The sequence below is a fragment of the Acomys russatus genome, chromosome 31 (assembly GCF_903995435.1).
Source record: "Acomys russatus chromosome 31, mAcoRus1.1, whole genome shotgun sequence".
NCBI classification, from domain to species: Eukaryota; Metazoa; Chordata; class Mammalia; order Rodentia; family Muridae; genus Acomys; species Acomys russatus.
Genome location: NC_067167.1, coordinates 10095436 through 10115868, shown reverse-complemented (window position 1 = coordinate 10115868; position 20433 = coordinate 10095436). Strand labels below are relative to the sequence as shown.

The 20433-nt window shown below is 46.8% G+C and overlaps 1 protein-coding gene across 1 annotated transcript in view; it reads right to left on the bottom strand.

The window, feature by feature from the left end:
* Nucleotides 1–20194, bottom strand: part of Nt5dc3 (5'-nucleotidase domain containing 3) — a 53889-nt gene extending 33695 nt beyond the window's left edge. Inside the window, exon 1 of the mRNA XM_051139737.1 lies at nucleotides 19892–20194. Within this exon, the coding sequence (XP_050995694.1) occupies nucleotides 19892–20093 (202 nt within the window). The 5' untranslated portion in view covers nucleotides 20094–20194. The remainder of the gene's footprint in view (nucleotides 1–19891) is intronic.
* Nucleotides 20195–20433: the final 239 nt, after the last annotated feature.

Here is a 20433-nt window from a genome sequence, read left to right as displayed (position 1 = left end):
GCTTGTAGGTTGGGTTTTTTTTTTTTTTTTTAACTGAATTATGATAAAATAACACACGTAACAAATTTTACCATCCTAGTTTTTGTTTGGTTGGTTGGTTTTTCAAAACAAGGTTTCTCTGTGTAGCCTTGGCGGTTCTGAACTCGCTTTGTAGACCAGGCTGGCCTCCCACCCGACAAAGATCCACCTGCCTCTGCTGGGATTAAAGGCATGCACCACCATGCCTGGCTCCCTAATTATTTTTAAGTGTAGTTCACTGGCTTTAAGTACGTTCACTCTCGGGGGTCCCATCACCACCAGCCAGCTCCACACTTTGGTGGCTAAAATTTTGGGCTCACTAGATAACACCCCACCCCCAGGAACGGCTCCACCACGCCTCCAAGACTCTGACTGCTCTTTAGCGTCCCTGAGAAGCAAGGACACGCAGCACCTGACCATCACATGACCTCCTCTGTTAAGCCATGGTGAAGGACCCACCATCTCTTCCCCCTCCTTTTTCTTACATTTACCTAACAGTGCCCATGTTGTTGCCTGTGCAGGTTGGTTTCTCTCTTTCCACCACTGGGTCTCAGGAATCTAACACAGGTCATCAGGCTTTACCCACCGAGCTGCCTCACCTACCCTATATTTATGCATTTTTTTCTTTTTCTTTTTCTTTTTCTTTTTTTTTTTTTTTTTTGTTGTTGTTTTTTTTTTTTTGTTTTTCGACACAGGGTTTCTCTGTGTAGCCTTGGCTGTCCTGGACTCGCTTTGTAGACCAGGCTGGCCTCGAACTCACAGTGATCTGCCTGCCTCTGCCTCCGGAGTGCTTGGATTAAAGGCATGCGCCACCACCACCTGGCTTATTTATGCACTTTTGACAAACTTCCAGACCGTTTCTCTCAGCGGCTGTACCATTCTTCTGTTTTTCTTTTTTAAGATTCCCCTCAGAATATCGTTCCCTGACTAAATTCTATCTTTACTGCTGACAGGAAAAGAAAGCAAAGGAAGGCAAAATATAGGTAGAGTCTGCTGTCTTCCCTCTAATCAAACAGCCATTTTAAACTACGCAAAGATCTGGGCTTGAAAAATACAGCCTTGGTCAGCCTTGCTTTGCCCTACTTTGTATTTGGAAATGCTAAATGACTCTCCCTTAATAAAAAAGCCTCCGCTCAGGCAAGGCTCTCCCTGTCATGGAGCAAATGCGGGGAGAGTGCCAAGGAGAAATCCATGGCCTGGGTGGCATCAAGGAATTTCCTCATATATTCAAGGAAAGGTGACTGGCGGCCAGCTATTGGGCAGGCAGCCTAGAGAGTTGTAAAAGGTGACCAAATGGGTACTGGGGAGGTGTCTCCGTCAGTAAAACACCTGTCACGCAAGCAGGAAGTCTCACCCCCAGCACTCACATGAAAAGCTGGGTGCGAGCATGTGTGGGTGTTTGGAAGCCCAGCACTGTGTGCAGACAGACGCAGACAGAGGTAGATCCCTAAAACTCGTTACTAGTGTATCTGAAGGTTCAGTGAGAGACCCTGTCTCAAAAATTTAAGGTGGAGAGAGCAAGAAAGACACTGGATGTTAACCTCTGGCCTCCATGTGTGCGCTAGCCCAGTTGGCCCCTCTTTGCAAGCAGAGGGGAGGGAGGGGAGAGGGGGAGCTAGTGAGTTGGGAAGAGGGGGAGCTAGTATGGGGGAAGATCACTAACCTGCTCCCTCTCCCCTCTGGCCAGCTCTGCCCAACAGTTCCGGAGAAGCATCCATCACTTCCAAGGCAGCAGGCGACAGATGTGACAGAGATGCCTCTAGAAGCCTAGATGGCCAAGCAACGCCATGCAGGTGGGCTAACCTTGGCATAAATGAAAAGTGGACTTGAGGTAGAGCTGTCTGTAAGAACAGCTGACCAGGCCTCACAGTCTCCCATTACCAGCGCCTTGAGGGGCTTTGCCTCACAGAACTCCTCACTTGTGAGGCCTCAGTATGGTTCCGGTCCTGACTCCAGGAGGAAGCATATGACTGGCTACCTCAGTCAGGAGTTCAGAGCAGCCACAGATATCCTTCTGACAATTGTCGCTTACTTTTCCCTGCCAATCACTCCTGCCAGGTACATTTCTGGGTCTCTTTGGTAATTTCAAGGAAGAGCCATTCTCCCCTTGCCCCCCAGCCCCCCCCCCCCCCCCACCCCACCCAAGTTTGGGTCTAAGAGAAAATAAGAGAAGCAGGGATCCCTACCAAGAAGCTGGAAAGAGCCAGGTCATAAACAGGGGATCCACCCAGTGATATCACCTGAAGGCCAGGACCAGGCTGTGCTTAAAGCAGGCACTGCCTCCCGCATTCCAAGAACATGAGGCCTTACTGTGTTGCCTCTTGATTCGTTTTATTTTTGCGGTGCCAGGAATCCGGCTCACCCAGGGCATTGTGCACACGGGCAAGACCTGTAAATCGTTTTTGTTTTTTGTTTTTGTTTTTTGTTTTGTTGGTTTTTTGAGACAGGGTTTCTCTGTGTAGCCTTGGCTGTCCTGGACTCACTTTGTAGACCAGGCTGGCCTCGAACTCACAGCGATCCACCTGCCTCTGCCTCCCGAGTGCTGGGATTAAAGGCGTGCGCCACACTGCCCAACTTAATTGTCTTCTTCTTTTTTTCTTTTTAATATATTTTATTAATTTATTCATATTACATCTCAATTGTTATCCTATCCCTTGTATCCTCCCATTCCTCCCTCCCTCCCATTTTCCCCTTACTCCCCTATCCTATGACTGTGACTAAGGGGGACTTCCTCCCCATGTGTATGTTCACAGGGTATCAAGTCTCTTCTTGGTAATTTGTCTTCTTCTTAAAAAAAACTTTTTTGGGAGGAGAGGCACTAAGTTGGCTTAAGCTTTTAACTGCTTTCCAAGGATATCCAGCTGCTCAAAATTCTTCTGCCTGACATGTTTAGGTTTCTGCTCTCCATTAAAGGCATCCCTGCCTCTCCGATCTTAAACTCTCCTTCCATGCCGATTTCAGGAGGGCAGGTGATCTGTGGTCTATGTCTCCACGCACACTGTTAAGTCTGTGTCAAAGTCGGCCTGTCCATATAGGCTGTAGGGAAATAATGTCGAGGAAGGTCTTCTCGCACAGAGTATTTCAAAACACACACTACGTAAAACAGGGCTTTCAAAAAAAACAATGACTAGGATATAACTTTCCAAATATCAAATTTTTAAGATTCCAAAGATGTTAAAAAGGAAGGTATTGACAGATTTATAAAATAGGGACATATTGGACAAAAAAAAAATTCTTAACAGAAATATTCTTAATTTTAAAATCCATGAAAAAGAAAATTAAACGGCCAATAAACAAATGTTCAAACACCTTGATTGTTTAAAAAAAAAAAGTAAATGAAAACATCTGGACACAGTTAACAACTGTGGGCCAGGCAGTGGTGGTGCACGCCTTTAATCCCAGCCCTCGGGGGGCAGAGGCAGATGGATCTCTATGAGTTTGAGACCAGCCTGGTCTACAGTGAGAGTTCCAGGACAGCCAAGGCTACACAGAGAAACCCTGTCTGAAAAAACCAAACCCAAAAAGAAAGAAAGAAACAAAAAAGAAAGAAAGAAAAGAAAACCAATTGCCCTCTCTGAAGGGCAGAACTGCACACAGATCTACTGTGCTGATTTCACTACATGTTTGTTTATGAGAAGAAGGTGATGCTCAGCACGATGCCATTTTCCTCCTGTCTGAGTCCAAGGCACTCTTGTTGCTAGTGCCCTCTGCTTTGGGTACTGATGGATCACAGAGCTGGGGCCGGGCCTCGAACCATGCTCCAGGCAGGTTCAGACCAGAAGCCAGCACCTTACAAACTTTCTGGAAGGTAGCCGGTCCTCAGCACCGAGAGCATCATAACCTTTGGCCCACTGTCTCACTTCCGGAGAAATCTATGGTATGGAACTATTCAGAGATACCAATAAAGATGTATATACAAAGACATCGTTACGGTGCTTTTAATAAAGCAAACGCTGGGAGAGATATGTTTGTCTCAGACTTCTGAGCTCAGAAACCCAAAGCATATTATTAATTACGACATGACCATACAGGGGAGCTGGAACACACTGGACAAGTCTCAAATTCAACTTAACAGGAGCCACAATCCCAGAAACACTGCGGTGACATTTCCCCCAACATAGTAAAGTTAGCATTTAACTTTATTTATTTATTTATATAAATTATTTAGCTGTGCCAGGCATGGTATTACATGTTTGTAATTCCAGCACTGGGGAGGCTCAGGCAGAAGAGTGAAGCGTTCCAGACTAGCCTGTGAGAGAGCCTGTCTCAAAACGCCCAAGGCTGAGAACCTGACTCAAGGGTACAATGCTTGCCTAGCATCCAAGTTTGACCTCGGCTTTGATCTCAGCACCACAAATAAAATTATTTATCTATGCTTTTTTTATTTTATTTTGATTATATGCTAGATTTATGCTCTTGTCTAGGGGTAGGAGGCAGAAAAAGAATAGATACATTTAAAAAGCCTTGCAGAATAGGACTTTTTTTTTTTCCCTAGTGAATTTTAGCAGTTACAAAAGGCAAACAGAGCCTCTTATTTTCCCAGTACACCACCTAGCTCTCTGAGGATCTTCACAGTGCTCAGAGGACCAAGTTCTCCTAGCAGGCAGTGATCACGTGCGCTCACACTCAGTGTGAGTCACTGTATAAAGTCGTGGCCACAAACCGCATGTAGTTCAGGGCCCTAGTAACTATGTCCGATCTACAGAGGGGGAAGTAGGCATGACATAAGAGTAATAATAGTTCAGGTCACATAGCCTGTGGTATGCAATACACGGGGGCTTGAATGCGAATGTCCCCCATAAACTCACATATTTGAATACTTAGTCCCCAATTGGTGGCACAAATTAAAGAAGATTTAGGAGGTACTGTTGAACTCATTTTTATAAAACACTGGTTGTTTCTCTTGGCTTCTTTCTTTCTTTCTTTCTTTCTTTTTTTGGATTTGGTTTTTCGAGATAGGGTTTCTCTATGTAGTCTTAGCTGTCCTGGACTCGCTTTGTAGGGCAGGCTGGCCTCGAACTCACAGCAATCTGCCTGCCTCTGCCTCCCAAGTGCTGGGATTAAAAGGTGTGCACCACCACAGCCCGGCTCTTAGCTTAATTCTTTTCTTTTATTGATTTATTTATTTGTGTTTATTTATTTATTATCTATACAGTTTGTTTGTATTTATTTATTTATTTATTATCTATACAGTGCTCTGCTGGCCAGAGGAGGGCATCAGACCACATTACAGATGGTTGTGAGCTACCATGTGGTTGCCAGGAATTGAACTCATGACCTCTATTAGAGCAGTCAATGCTCTTAACCGCTGAGCCATCTCTCCAGCCCTCTTAGCTTATTTCTTAACACAGCTTCACAACACAATCTGAGCAGTTTGAGTCTTTTCTTAACCCTCTACGCTATTTTGTCTTACTCCCAGCAGACATCCCTGCTATACTTGCACTCTGTAGCTTTCCCCAGCTCCAGCTCCTTCCTCTGGCTGGCAGGAAGTCCCGCCCTACTTTCTCCCCTGCTCATAGATTGGCTGTAAGCTGCTTCATTGACATACCAATAACAATTGGGGAGCTGTGTGTTTGCGCAGTGTACAGACAGGAAATCAGAATTAAGCTACATAATAGCCTTATGCCTACAAGGTATGGCTGGAAAAAGTATGTGGCTGGAAGTGGCTTTGAAATTAAAAGCTTCGCGCCCCTCCCATTGGCTTCTAGCTTTAACCACCAGGCCTTGGATGCCTCCCTTTATGACAGGCTCTTAGCCCTCTCAGCCAAAATAAACTCTTTTATCTTTAAGGTCCTTTGGTCATGATATTTTATCACATGGACAGAGAAGTAATTAGCGTACGATACACTTCTAAGATTTTATCTTTTTTATTTATTTATTTATTTATTGAAACAGGGTCTCTCCAGGATCTCTGTGACTGAACTGCAACTCACTTTTGTAGACCAGGCTGGCCTTGAACTCACAGACACTCCCCTGCTTCTTCCTCCCAAGTTGCTGGGATTAAGGGTGTGCGCCACCAAGCCTAGCTCACAATATATGTCTGTATTCCTAAATCAACAAAAGAGTTAAGAGACAGATGTTCTTTGGATTACAAAAGGTTAACACCCTATATGTGTAGGCCATAGTAAGTTTAAAATATTATAGTTGTAAATGCATTTGGCCAATCAGAAGAGTGGCTCATCGGTAGGACACTTTCAAATCACTTATTAGGAAGCAGGCAAAAGTGAGTGGCGCACAGCCTGGAATCCCAGCACTTAGGAGGCAGAGGCAGGTGGACCTCTGTGAGTTCAAGGCCACCTTGGTCTACAAAGTAAGTCCAGGGACAGCCAGGGCTACACAGAGAAACCCTGTCTCAAAAAAAAAAAAGTCACTTACAGGGTCTATAAGGTTTGGATCCATCCTCAGCACGGGGGAGGAGGACCGTGGAATACATTTAGCCCTCAGAAAGCCATCGCTCAGCCTAGCCTAGTCTTCAGTATAGCCTAAGAACACTCAGGTTGAGCCTAACTAGCCTAGAATCACCCAGCACAGGACACTGTCCAGTCAGCTGTTTCTCTCACCATCCCTGCCTAACGCATCTCAACCCTTATAAGAAACAACACTTGGCCAAGCACACAAATTCCAGCTTCTTCCAGGACAGTGGCCCAGCAGCTGCGGTCACTGCTGACTGAAGGCAAAGACAGAATCATGACCCATGCCCCCCTGGCCCCCCTTCACACCCCTCCACACCCCCTACCCCCACCATCTCCTGGCAAGCCACTCAAAACAGGCCCAGACCCCTTTCTTTCCTTCTGCTTTGATTTCACAGTGCAGTGAGCTGCGTGTCTATCATGGAAGTCAAAAAAAAAAAAAAAAAAAAACAAGGAGCGCTCCTCAGAACCCTGGAAGCTGCAGCCCTCCCCACCTCTGTGCCCTCTGAGTTTTGGGGTCAGATTGCTATAGCATCTCTGGCTCATCCTACAAATAGGTCACCCAACAGTGTTTATAATAACCTGCTTTTCCTACTTGCAAACCACACGGGGATTTTGGCACCTACAGACCTCCTGTGTGTCAGCACAACACAGGGAATGAGGAAAGAACGTATCATTTATAAAGCACAGGTTGTCGGTGGGTGGAGGAAAACAGCATGTACCACACCGAAGGGCACTCTCCCATGGGGGGGGGGGGCAGCAATGGGGGGAGGAGGAGACAATGCAGGCGTCATTCATATTGCTTCTGTTAATCTAAAAGGAAACTTTGGCTTTTCCACCAGGATCCTGCATCATCTCCAGCAATCCATGACAAACAGAATTACTCATGTAAAATAACTGCTAGTGCACATGACATTTATACCACTCCCACTGAGAGTTAAAATTGTACCTTATTACTCCCGTAATATCTGCAGTCCCCACTGCTCCATGGAAATCCATCCACACGTCCTCAAGTCGCAGAAATAAAAGCGCACACAACTGCATTGAAATGAGATTAAATACAATAATGGCTTGCTGACAACCTAATCTGAAGGTAAGTCACTTAATTTAAAAAAATAATAATAATAAACTTAAAACTGCTCAAGAGAAAAGCATATTTATCTTAAAGGGGCAAGGTTTCTTAGAAGAAAACAAGAGCCCAAGATACTCAAAGATGAAACACTCCACAGGCTTTGTCACTAGGAAGGGTACACAGGAGACAGAAAAAGACTGAACATCAATCCTAAGCCACACACTGTGGCATGTCACAGTCACATCCCCGTTAACGGAGGATTTCCAAAGGCAGGTTCCCAATCTGCAGAGGACCCAAGAGCTACCAGGAGAAAGCAGTGGAACTAGCAAGCCACTCAGTGTGGGCAAGTGCCAAGCAAGCACACAGTAGGTTCTTTGTAAACTAGGCATTCTCTCTTTCAGGGGCTCTTTGATGAGGGGATAGGGACAGGCTCCCCATGTCAACCTTCAACAGTCTGAAGCGTTCCCCTGATCTTATAAGAGGCCTCGATTTAGGGTCAACCGGGGACTCGTGGCTTCAGCACAGAAAGGAATTTCAGTAGCAGCCAGAGCTAGGGCTGTTATTGAAGGCATTTTCATGCAGACGTTAAGCCCAGCTCTGGTGGCTCTCCAGTTACTCCTTGACAGGATGTTGAGAAACCTCATGTCTCTCAGAAGTGAAGTGGCTCCTGAGGAGCCACATTGGAACCACAGGGCTCGCAGATGCGGCTATACAAACGGCTGGGGGGCCATTTTTCACTGTAAATGGCGGCGTTTCTGGTGAGCTTCCTTGAGAACTGCAGGTTTACAGACAGGGGGAAAGGCCTTTAGAGGTGCCAGAGGTCGCTCTTCCCTGCCAGACAAAAGGCGTGAACCAAACCCCCCAAGATTTCTCATCTTTCCGCCCTGCCTCTAAAACTCACAGGCAAACAAATGGCTAATTAAAGTCTTCCCGCTCTGATCCACAAGAGACTGTGACACAAAAAAGGGAGGGGGAGCGGGGTTGCACTTCAAACATAAAGAGATATCCTTGGTTACCAAGGTGGGCCCTGATGTAATTGCAGGGTCCTTGTTTGTGGAAATGGACCGCAGGCAGGACTGCGTGCCCAGTCCATGCGGTGCGAGGAGGCTTCAATCAAGCCATTACTGATCTTGAAAATGGAAAAGGCTACAAAGAAAACACCAGAAGCTTCTAGAAACTGGAAGGGCAGGGCCGACATCCTCTCCTGAGCCAGAAGAGGGGAATGCAGTCTTGGACAGCAGCTTGGCTTCAGCCCAGGGATCTGCAAATGTGCAGACTATGACTGGGGACAAGAGACAAACCCAGAGCCTGCTGCCGCCCTCAGTCTCTTCACCATCAGCACTCGGAGGCATTTCCCAGAGGCCTTCAGGACATCGCTACTGCAACAGACTGAACCAATGGAGAACCTAGAACTCTTCCATTAATCTGGCACCACAGAAATTTGCAAAACTATAAAACCATGCTAATCCTCTAAGCTTTTTTTTTTTTTTTAATTTTGGAAAACACATCCTATAAAAATAAGTCTGGGGCTGGAGAGATGCCTTAGCAGTTAAGAGCACAGGCTTCTCTTCCAAAGGCCCTGGGTTCAGTTACCAACAAACTCACGGCAGCTCACAACTATCTGTAATTCCAGTCCCAGAGGATTTGACACCCTCACACCAATGCACATAAAATAAAATTAAATAAACTATAATTTTTTTTAAAGGATCAACTGTGATATGTATTCACCTCATCAAAATAAAAATCCTACTTAAAAAAAACAAAACAGCCATGCCAGGCGGTGGTGTCACACACCTTGATGCCAGTACTAGGGAGGCAGGGGCATGCGGATCGGTGAGTTCCAGGCCAGCCTGGTCTACAGAGTAAGTCCAGGACAGCCAGGGATACACAGAGAAACCCTGTCTGGAAAAACAAAGCAACAACAACAACAACGACAGAAAAAAAATCTATGTTAACAGGTAGCAATTTATTGTTACATTAAACAAATCACTAGGTACTTTTTTTTAACCTCTCCATTTTAATTTCCATACACTCACAAATATAATTTCATATAAACAAAGTTCCCAGGATCTTTAAGAAGTTTTGTGGTTCAAACATGCCAACCTCATATTGAACCCCTGAAAAAAACTTTTCTCTGAAGGAATTTTAAATTTATAAAAAGTTCTGAAGGTAAGTCGGGCATGGTGGCACACGCCTTTAATCCTAGCAATATCGAGGCTGAGGCAAGTGGATCTCTGAGTTCGAGGCCAGCCCAGTCTACAAAGTGAGTCCAGGATAGCCAGGACTACAAGAGAAACCCTGTCTCAAAAAAAAAAAAAAAAAAAAAAAAGTTGGTTAAGAGCTACCTTAGTGAGCCAGGAGTGGTGGCGCACACCTTTAGTCCCAGCACTCCGGAGGCAGAGGCAGGTGGATCACTGTGAGTTCGAGGCCAACCTGGTCTACAAAGTGAGTCCAGGACAGCCAACGGTAACACAGAGAAACCCTGTTTCAGGGGATAGATAAATAAATAAATAAATAAATAAAAGAGCCACCTTTAGCAACACCTGCTAGATTACTATTTTAGTTACAGTAACTATAATAATAATAATAATAATAATAATCACAAGAATTTTTTAAGGAGCTGGGGAGGCAGCTCAGCAGTTCCAAGCACCAACTGCTCTTGCAGAGGACCAAGACTGGACTCCCAGCGCCCCCATGCCAGCTCACAGCCATCTATAACTCCAACTCCAGGGAATCAGGTGCCTTCTTGTGGCCTCAACTGGCACCAGGCACAGAACATGTCATAGGGCACACACATGCACACAGGCCAACACTGATACATATAAGACAGAAACAAATCTTGTTAAAAACATATTTGTTAAATCAGTGATTCCTAAATTTGCTAGTAAATGTGCTGCTAATGTACATTATTCAAAAAAAGGGGGGAGGGAGGCCCTGGAGTGGTTTAGCTGCTATGAGCAATTTGCTAATCATCTGGAGAACCCAGGTTCAAGTCCTTACACCTACATGGAGGCTCACAACCACTCATAACTAACTACAATCTTAGGGCATTCGCTACACTCTCTGTCCAAAGTGCTGGAACTGCAAGCATGTGCCCCGCATTTGCTTTTTTGTTGTTGTTGTTGTTTGTTTGTTTCTCTGTGTAGCGTCGGCTGTCCTAGATTCACTTTGAAGATCAGGCTGGTCTCGAACTCACAGCAATCCACCTGCCTCTGCCTTCCTGAGTGCTGAGTGCCGCCACACCTGGCTTCACACCTGCTTTTATACAGATCTAGTACCAACCTGAGGGAGACTTTGTGCACACCAGGCAAGTACTCCTCCAACTAAGGTGCAGCCCTCAGCCCTGTATCCGGGTCTTACGTCAGCATCTGATCAGTCCACTTGGCATGAAACACTTCCTGAAAACCACCATGTAAATTAAAAAGGATGAGCTGGGCCAGTGAGACGGCTCAGCAGGCAGAGGCACAGGCTGCGTTAGCCTGACGACCTGAGTTCGACCACCCAGGACCCACATAAATAAAGGCAGGAGAAAACTAACTCCCAAATGTCATCCTTTGGCCTCCACATGCATGTGATGACACACACGCACATGGTAATAATAAATTCTTTTTTTAAAGTTACCTAAAGTGAAGGGCCAACTCACTAACTAAAGCCCAATCTCAACCATCTACCTCCCTCCAAACCCCCACACCAGTGGTACTACACCATGCCGCAGTTGACTTAATAAAATATGACCACGGTCTTCTAGGCAGTGGCTGGTGTGTGGAAGACACACTGGAGGGAACAGAGTTCTTCAACCAGCTAAACATAGGCTTTCCGAAAGTTTTTTTCTTCCTCCTTCCCTTTCTCTGCAATACATACTGTCAGTTCAGAAAGGACAGTGCAGATTTGGCTGGACTGCAGCCAGCATGGACCTTTCCAGACATCTCATCAGAAGAGGATGCTTAGAGAGCCAGGCACTTCCCTCCACCGGTGAGGCAGGCGGAGTGCGTGACTCCCTGCAGTCCAGACCAAATGCCAGTCACAGTCACAGGGACCACATCTGAATGTCATCAGCCTCATACACAAAAGGAGAATCAGAATGGCTTTGTGACTCAGCCATTCAAAGGTCAGCAAGCTTTAAAGGCAGTCACCAAATGGCCAGGAAATGGGGTTTATCAACAATGGACCCCAAGATTGGCCATGTCCTCTTGCTACAGGGAACGGTGACAGTTACCATGTAAGGATGTTCGTCTCTCAAGCTCTTTCCCTAGTACCTTTATGACCCTATATAACCACCTACACATAGGACCACTTCTAAAGAAGTGCTAGGGTCCTGAATGCACTGAAGACAAGACCCCAGACTCAAATAGTATACAAGCAACAAAGAGCATTTATGCTGCAGAAATCCAGCATGCTGGGGTCACCACTTAGGCACAATGGTGACCCCGAAGTGAGCTCACAGGCTCTTTTTAAAGATATCTCAGGGCATTCCAAGGGGGTTAGGCAATCCTTAACACTGGGGCATTCAAACTGAGGCAGGCTGAGTCACCGCGGGTGTCCCTAGCCAGCAGTCATGAGTTAATCTTAAAGCAGGAGATTTCCAGACCAGCAGCAAATCTTCCTTAAGCAATTAGACCAACAGTAAAACCATTCTTAAGCATCCTTATCTTCTTCCAGCCAGATGGCGAGGCCATCTCTGGTTGGCTGCCCACTTTTGCGGGGGGGGGGGGGGGGGGGCAGTATATCCAGTGACTGGCAAGCTCACCTCCGAGGAATGGAAGGCTAGGCCTGCTCTGAACCAGCAAGAAACTGAAGCCTTTTGTGGAGTCAGCTTATGCCCTAGATCAAGCCTTTTGGGGCCTCGGTGTTCCACAGTGCTACTTGTAAAATGCCAAGAAAAGTGCAAACACCAAAGGGGGAAAAAAAAAAACCACCCACATCCTACCATCCACCTAGGCAATAAAAGCCTTCTCACTTCCTCTTTTCCCCAGCCTCACCCCTGCCCAATACCTCCCCTCACTTTGGTTGATCAGTCTTGAGTTACTGCAGGCTTCAGCCTCTGGGCAGATATATCATGCACAGTATCGCTGTGTTTAAGATCATCTTTAGTTGGCATCTATCTCTAATCTGACCTTAACATGTGGAGGGAAAGGCCTGAAAGCCCGACACTTAGGATGCTAGGGCAGGAGGATCATGAGCTTGAGGCTAGCTTATGCTACGGGGCATGTGGGAAAAAAACAAAACAGCAGACAAGTTCACCTTGTGCCAAGAAGCCTGCCTGGATAGAATAAAGATATGTGTGTGTGGCATATGTGTATGTTTTGATTGAACTGAGAGCTCACTGGTACATTTCCTCTAGCTAGCTTGCTTGCTATAACAATCAAGGGGCTTCAAGGTCAAATTTATTCGGGAAGCAGAATATCAACCTCTTTTCTTATGCAGTTAGGGACGGCAGAATATGGAGTCAGGAATCCAGAAGAGTCTGGGGAATCTTTGTACTCTGTCCTTGGGTAAATGGGCACATTGCCCTTGGCTTTTGCACACTCACAATAGCACACCCGCTAATCACAAGATTTGTGTGTGGGCTCATTGGTTTCCTGAATCCTCCCTCTCCATGCCCCAATAATGCCGTTTTGGTTTTCTGTTATTCCGAACATGTAAAAAGACTTAACACCATGGACAATAGATGCTGGCAGAGCCCAACACAGGGACTGTTTGCTGCATGAAGGTTGCACCAACCTGGCTTGTTGGTTTTAGGGATCCAACCCAGGGCTTTGCACATGCTACGTGGCCAGATCTCCAGCCCAGGGATGTTTGTAGACAAGCTTCTAGAAGGATCAGTGCCACCGAGGCTGAGAAGCACTGGTTTTTAAAAGTAGTCCTTTTGTCTTCAAAGGCTGGTAAATAAATTACCATTTAATCTCTCAACATTTTGTCCTCCCCTCTGCACTTCTCAGGATTGCCTGCCTGCCTTAGTGAGAGAAACAAATTAATTCTCGGTCTTGTCTTCTGGGTCTCTTGCAGCCTCAGCTGGCCTTGAACTCTCTGTGGAACCGAGAAGGACCTGTCTCTAAGTGCTGGGGCTACAGGTGGTTTCCCTGATGCCTTAAGTGTCCCTGAGCTTTGAGCTTGGAGCTCTGTGCAGGCTGGGCAAAGCACTGCCGACTGAGCCACGTTCCCAACCCTAATTCCATGTATGAAGTGGTAGATCAGTCAGCTGCCTTCCCAGTAGTTTCAGAGAATCTTGGCCCTCGGCAGCAAAAGCTAGACTCCAGATGGACCAGTAAGATGAAGAGAAGGAAATGGGTAAAAAACTTGCTATGCAAGCCTGAGGGCAGGATCCCCAAAACCCACTGTAAAGGCAGAGTGTGCAGGAAGCCTCTTATAATATCAAGAAAATGGAGACGGGATTCTTTCTTTCTTTTTTTTTTTTTTTTTTTTTTTTTTTTGAGACAGGGTTTCTCTGTGTAGCCTTGGCTTTCCTAGACTTGCTGTGTAGACCAGGCTGGCCTCGAACTCACAGTGATCCACCTGCCTCTGCCTCCTGAGTGCTGGGATTAAAGGCGTGCGCCACCACACTGGGCTCCTTTTTCTTTCTTTCTTTTGACCAGGGTTTCTCTGTGTAGCCCTAGATGTCCTGGAACTCGCTTTGTAGACCAGGCTGGCCTTGAACTCACAGAGATTCACCTGCCTCTTCCTCCCAAGTGCTGGGATTACAGGCATGGGCCACTGAGTCTGGTCTGGAGATGAGATTCTTATAGCAAGCAAGTTAGCCAGCGGCACTGTATCAGTGAGCCCTGAGTTTAATCAAAACATACACATATTTCACACACACCTATCTCACACACACACACACACACTTACTTCACATACACACGAAACTGCACATTTCTGGTTGAACAATGAGGTATCCAGTATCAGAAGCAAACAAATTATTAGAAACTTCAAAGTACAGAACCCCAAAATAGAGTTATTGACACAAAAAATAAAAATAAAAAATAAAAATGGGGCTTCGGGCTGGAGAGATGGCTCAGCGGTTAAGAGCACTCACTGGCTGCTCTTCCAAAGGTCCTGAGTTCAATTCCCAGCAACCACATGGTGGCTCACAACCATCTATAATGAGATCTGGTGCCCTCTTCTGGCCAGCAGTTGCACATGCAGATAGAACACTGTATACATAATAAATACATTTTTTAAAGGGGGGGCTTCAAGGTCAAATTTATTCAGGAAGAAAATATCAACCTCCTTTCTCTTGGAGACTTGTGACTTTTAAAGGCTAATACTAAAAAGCCCAGCTATAAAAAGAAAAAAAAAAAATTCATGCGGATTTTTTCTACATTTCAATAGTTCCATCTCTTGTGAGATTGTGGAACGCAGTCCAAGAGATGTGAGTCTATTTTGGAAATGACCCAAGAGTATCTCTCCAACCGCTGCAGCCCCTTGAGGAATGTGTGTCATCACTTACTACGCAGCACTCCAAGTACAGTGAGAACTATCCTTGTGTCTGATTATTTTGTACCTGTTCTGCTGGCGTTAATAGTTGTTGCTAAGTACATAAATCGTGCGTGCATGCGTATAGTGTATTTGCTGATACCTGCACTGGTCATGTGTGTGTGTGTGTGTGTGTGTGTGTGTCTGTCTGTCTGTCTATCTGTCTGTCTGTCTGTCTACCTGTGTATGTGTGTGTGTATGGTGTACTTGCTGATACCTGCACTGGACAAGAGCAAATGTGTGTATATGTATGTTTGTGTGTGTATGTGCATGTGTGTTTGCAATGTATTTGATGTCTTCACTGGTCAGGTGTGTGTGTGTGTGTGTGTGTGTGTGTGTGTGTCTGGGTGTGTGTGTGTGTCTGGGTGTGTGTGTCTGGGTGTGGGTGTCTGGGTGTGGCATATTTGCTGATGCCTGCACTGGTAGAGTGTGTGTCTGTGTATGTCTGTGTGTGTGTGTGGTGTACTTGCTGATGCCTACACTGCACTCGTGTGTGTGTGCGTGTATTTATGTTTGTGTGTGTGTGTGTGTGTATGTGGTGTACTTGCTGATGCCTACACTGCTCAAGTGTGTGTGTGTGTTTGTGTGTGTGTGTGTGTGTATGTTTGTATGTGTGGTGTACTTGCTGATGCCTACACTGGTCAAGTGTGTATGTATGTGTGTGTGTACACTGTATATGGCTGTGTGCACCTGTTTGTGTGCCCATGCCCATGTGCACTCATGCAGGGACCAGAGGAAGACATCAAGTATCCTGTCATCACTCTGACTTAGTGCGTCTCTCACGGAACCCGCAGCTCTCCGGGCTTCTGGTTTGTTAGAGAACCTGTCTGTGCAGCAAGCCCCAGCAGTCCTCCTGTCTGTCTCCCCACCTGCTAGCTGGCAGGACAGTGAGGCACCACTGCACCTAGCTTTTACACAGATTCTGGTGATCAGAACCCAGACCCCATGCTTTTACAGAAGCTCTCACTAACTGAACTTTCCCAGACCTCACAATACCTGACTTCCGGTGGATCATCAAGTTCTTTCAACCCAGAACTTTGAATAAACCCTTCCAGGACTCTGAATAAAGCCTGTAACACTCCACAGTGATCCACAGCTTACTTACTGTGGGAAGGAGGGAGGGAGGGAGGAAGAGAGGAGGGAGGGAAGGAGGGAGGGAGGGAGGGAGGGAGGAAGGGCTCAGAATGGAAAATAGCTGTAAACTTTGAGGAAACCACAGGTTTCTCTATATCAAATTTTTTGACATTTTGAAATTTTGTTGGGTGTTTGTTTGTTTGTTTTTTAACAAATTTCAATTGAGATGGAAAGACATGAGGACTGGGAAAGAATACATTAAAACAAACCCTTAAAAAAACACACACACACCCCTTGACTAGCAGGTATTTGTAGTGACTGGCGTGAAAGAACTGGATTAACAAAAGGGATCAAGAGACCAGAAAATAAGATTCTTTAGTCAGAATCAGGAAGTGGAAAGTAAAACTGATTTATCCTGGGAGGGAGGTTGGGAGTAAATCACAGGACTCCTGCAGCGTCCCCAGTCAAGTCACCAGCGGCTGTCCCTCATCCTTCTACCAGCTCCACATCCATGTAAGGCTGATCCACAGCGTGCCACCAGCAGGCAGGTGAGCAGATACTAGGCACGACAGCCCAGACTCCCACGCCTGAGAATCAGCAACCATAAAACCCGCTGCTGCTCACTGAATGTTCACAGACATCAGCTGGTGATGGGTAGGGAAGGTGACTGCCCAAATGAGACAAGGAAGGCAATGCCAGCTTTAAAGTCCCTGCATTTTCGTGGGTGGCAGGAGAACTACTTCTTAATGTGCTATGGGCATGGACAGGGGACCTGCAAACCCACAGCCTGTAGTATGGCGTCACACCGGAATAACAAAGACATCATTTAGCCCAGTAACTTCATTTTAAGAAAAGAAAGAAACTGTGGGGCTGGAGAAGTGGCTCAGTGGTTAAGAGCATTGTCTGCTCTTCCAGAGGTCCTGAGTTCAATTCCCAGCAACCACATGGTGGCTCACAACCATCTATAATGTGATCTGATGCCCTCTTCTAGCAAGCAGATGTACATATGATAAAGCACTCCTATGCATAAAATAAATAAATATTTTAAAAAAGAAAAGAAACTGGGGTGGTGGTGGAAAGTGGGACTGAGAGAAGAGGAGGAAGGGGCTGGGATCAGGCTGTAAAGTGATTAAATAAATGGGAAGAAAACGAAACTGAAGGTGGGAGACTGGGGGTCACTTGTTCAAGGCCAGGCAAAGCACTGCCCTAAGCAGGAGACTTGTGCAATAGCGACTTGAGTATCTGCAGGGTAGGGGCTCAAACAAACAAACAAACAAACAAAAATCCATGTTAGGGCTGGGTGTGGTGGTGCAGGTTCTTTAATTGCAGAACCCCTGAGGCAGAGGCAGATGGATCGGAGGTGAGCTCCAGGCTAGCCTGGTCTACAAAGCCCCAGGACAGTAAGACCCTGTCTCAAAAAAAAAAAAAAAAAAAAAAAAAAAAAAAAAAAAAAAAACAGAAAAGATGGGTGCTGGAGAGATGGCTCAGAGGTTAAGAGCACTGGCTGTTCTTCCAAAGGTCCTGAGATCAATTCCCAGCAACCACATGGTGGCTCACAACCATCTACTTGCTCTGACAGGCAGGCATACATACAGGCAGAACATTGTATACACAATAAAAATAAATAAATAAATCTTAAAAAGAAAAGACACCAAACCATGTTATCCCCTTACTGCATCTCAGGGTCAGGGGGAAAAAAAAAAAAAAAAAAAAAAAAAAGCTCAGGTTTTCATATTCCAGGCTTACTATCCCAGCCAACACTCCCCGGTGCTGATCTCCATCTATCTATACCCAGACTGCTTTATCCTGAGGGGATAAATGTGGGAGGGAGTGTGGAGACACGGGACATGGACTATTACGGGACATAGACTGTCATGCCAGGTCTTTCCTAAAGGACTCATTACAGCATTATCAAAACCCTACCAAGGGCTGGAGAGTTGGCTCAGTGGTTAAGAGCACCGTCTGCTCTTCCAAAGGACACAGGTTCAATTCCCAGCACCCACGTGGCAACTCACAGCTGTCTGTAAATCCAAGATCTGACACCCTCACACCAATGCACATAAATTTAGAAAATTAAATAAAAATATTTTTTAAAAACCCTACCAAGTCGGTACTACCCATACATATCCCCATTTCCCAGATGGATAAACAAGCTTCAGGACCTCTCTACCTTTCACGGGCCATAGGAGTAAACGCTATCCAGAACATCAGAATGCCAGAAACTGTAGCTGTGGTTTCTTCTAAAACTAAAGCTGCAATTACCTTTCATCCTTTGGAGATTGGCTTTCCCCAGCCCCACCGCCTGACTCCCTAAAATATGTAATTTTATTATATACTAGATCAATGGTGCTTTCCTTTTTATTGCTAAGTAGCGTTCCATAGTAGGCACACACCAAAATGTTGAATCTTTTAACCATAGTTCACTCATCAAAAAAGACATGTAGATTGCCCCAATCCCACAGCCAAACCTGTATAAATCGGCATAGGGGTTTTTGTATGAATGCTGTTTTCATTCTTTCCAAACATATGTCAGTACATTTTTTAATTAAGAAAATATATTACACAGTAGTGAGCTCATATGCATTTAACTCCAGCACTTGAAAGACTGAAATGGGAGGATTGCTCCAAGTTTAAGATTTGCCTCAAACCCTGTCTCAAAAGAAAGAGAGAAAGGAGGAGACGCTAGGAAGAGGAGGGACAGGACACTGACAGGACCCAAATTTGTTAGGAATGATGGTTCCCACCTGGAAGGCCAGCCTGGGATACACAGCCCATCTCCAAACACTTGCCTGGCCAAAACTAAGCCACTCTTTCAAAGAAATCTACATTTGCTGACAACTCTGTATGTATTATGAAAATTATTCCAAGCGGATTGTTTCACTTGAACTGGCCTCTAGGCAAAAGATGCAAACGGAAATCCTACAAAATGTTCCCTCACCAAATCATAGATAGATAGATAGATAGATAGATAGATAGATAGATAGATAGATAAAATGTGTGTGTGTTACCCTCCCCAACCGCCCCCTCCCCCAGCCAAAAAAAGAATCAATATTAAATGCCGAGTCTACTCTGATAGTCTACACCCCACCGGCCCCCCTTTACTCCAGGTTCGACTGCTGGGAAGATACACAAAGCAACACACTGGACAATGGATTCCTGACCCTTGGTCAAAGCCAATCTTTGTTCAGGACCCTTGCTTGCACTCGCCTTTCCGATCCACAGACTGGCCATGACCCCCTCCTCCGGGGGCTATGGGAGATTCAGGGACGTCAGAATAGCCTGGTTCCTCTCTCTACTCCTCTCCGCTTCCCTAACAGGCCAGCCAAGCTCATTCTCTGTTCACTGGGCCATGAGTACTGGTCTCCCCCTCGCAGAGGGGCAGTGGATAACCAGAACACACTCCCACTCCAAACAGAACGTTTTGCTGCACCCTACTCCACCCAGCAAAAAAAGGAAACCGGCTCAGCCTCCTTTCCCAGCCTGCCTGCGCTGGAGCCTGTCTAGGTCGGCGTGGCAGCAGGCTGGGCTGCTACTATCATTCCCAGGGTGAATGACAATACCTAACGGTGTTTGGGGTAACGTCTCCCGACCGACGCCCTTGGAACCCTCGTGGCGGCGGCCCAGAGCACTTTCCGATGCACACCCCCTGGCTTAACAATCCCCAGGTATGAAACAGCTGCCCCTGGCAGGGAAAAGAGAAGCAAGAGTTGCCAAGTTCTGGATATTCGCCTTCTCCGCGGGAGCCACGCACGCGACAGAGGTAGGGTGCAGGGACTGAGTAGGGGATGGGGGTGGGGTGGGGGTGGTCCTCGAGTGGACGGCTCAGGCTGGGGCTTGCACTCACCGTCCGTGCTCCTCTTCGCCTCTTGATAGCGCTCCCACAGGTAGCGTTTCATGTCCACGGCGGCCGGCGCAGCCGGGGCAGTGCACAGGCGCCGAGCGCAACACGCGCGCAGCCGTCCCCGAGCCACAGCCCCGCCGCCGCCCCGCAGCCCTGCCGCCGCCCTCGCCCCGGCCCCACGGGCCACCGCGGCCACCGTGGCCATGCTGCCTGCCACCAGGTTGTCAGAGGCACGGACAGGCAGCGGCAGGGGCGTTCTGAGACGCACGCCGGCGGATCCTGCGTCTGAGCCAGTGGCCGCACGGCTCAGGCGCCAGCCTCTGAGGGGCGGGGCCTGGGCGGGGGCGGAGTCGGAGCCTGGAGATGCGGGCGTGAGTGGGCGTGGTCTAGACGCAGGCGGGAGGCGGGGTCACGGACTGGGCCTGGAGCAGAGGGGGTGGGCGGGGCTTGGTTGGAAAGCCTGGGTTCCGGGACTCTGTAAGGAATGGTACTTAGAGGGAATGAGTGGAGTCATCCTCGGTTGCATCAGTGGCGGAGTCAGGGAA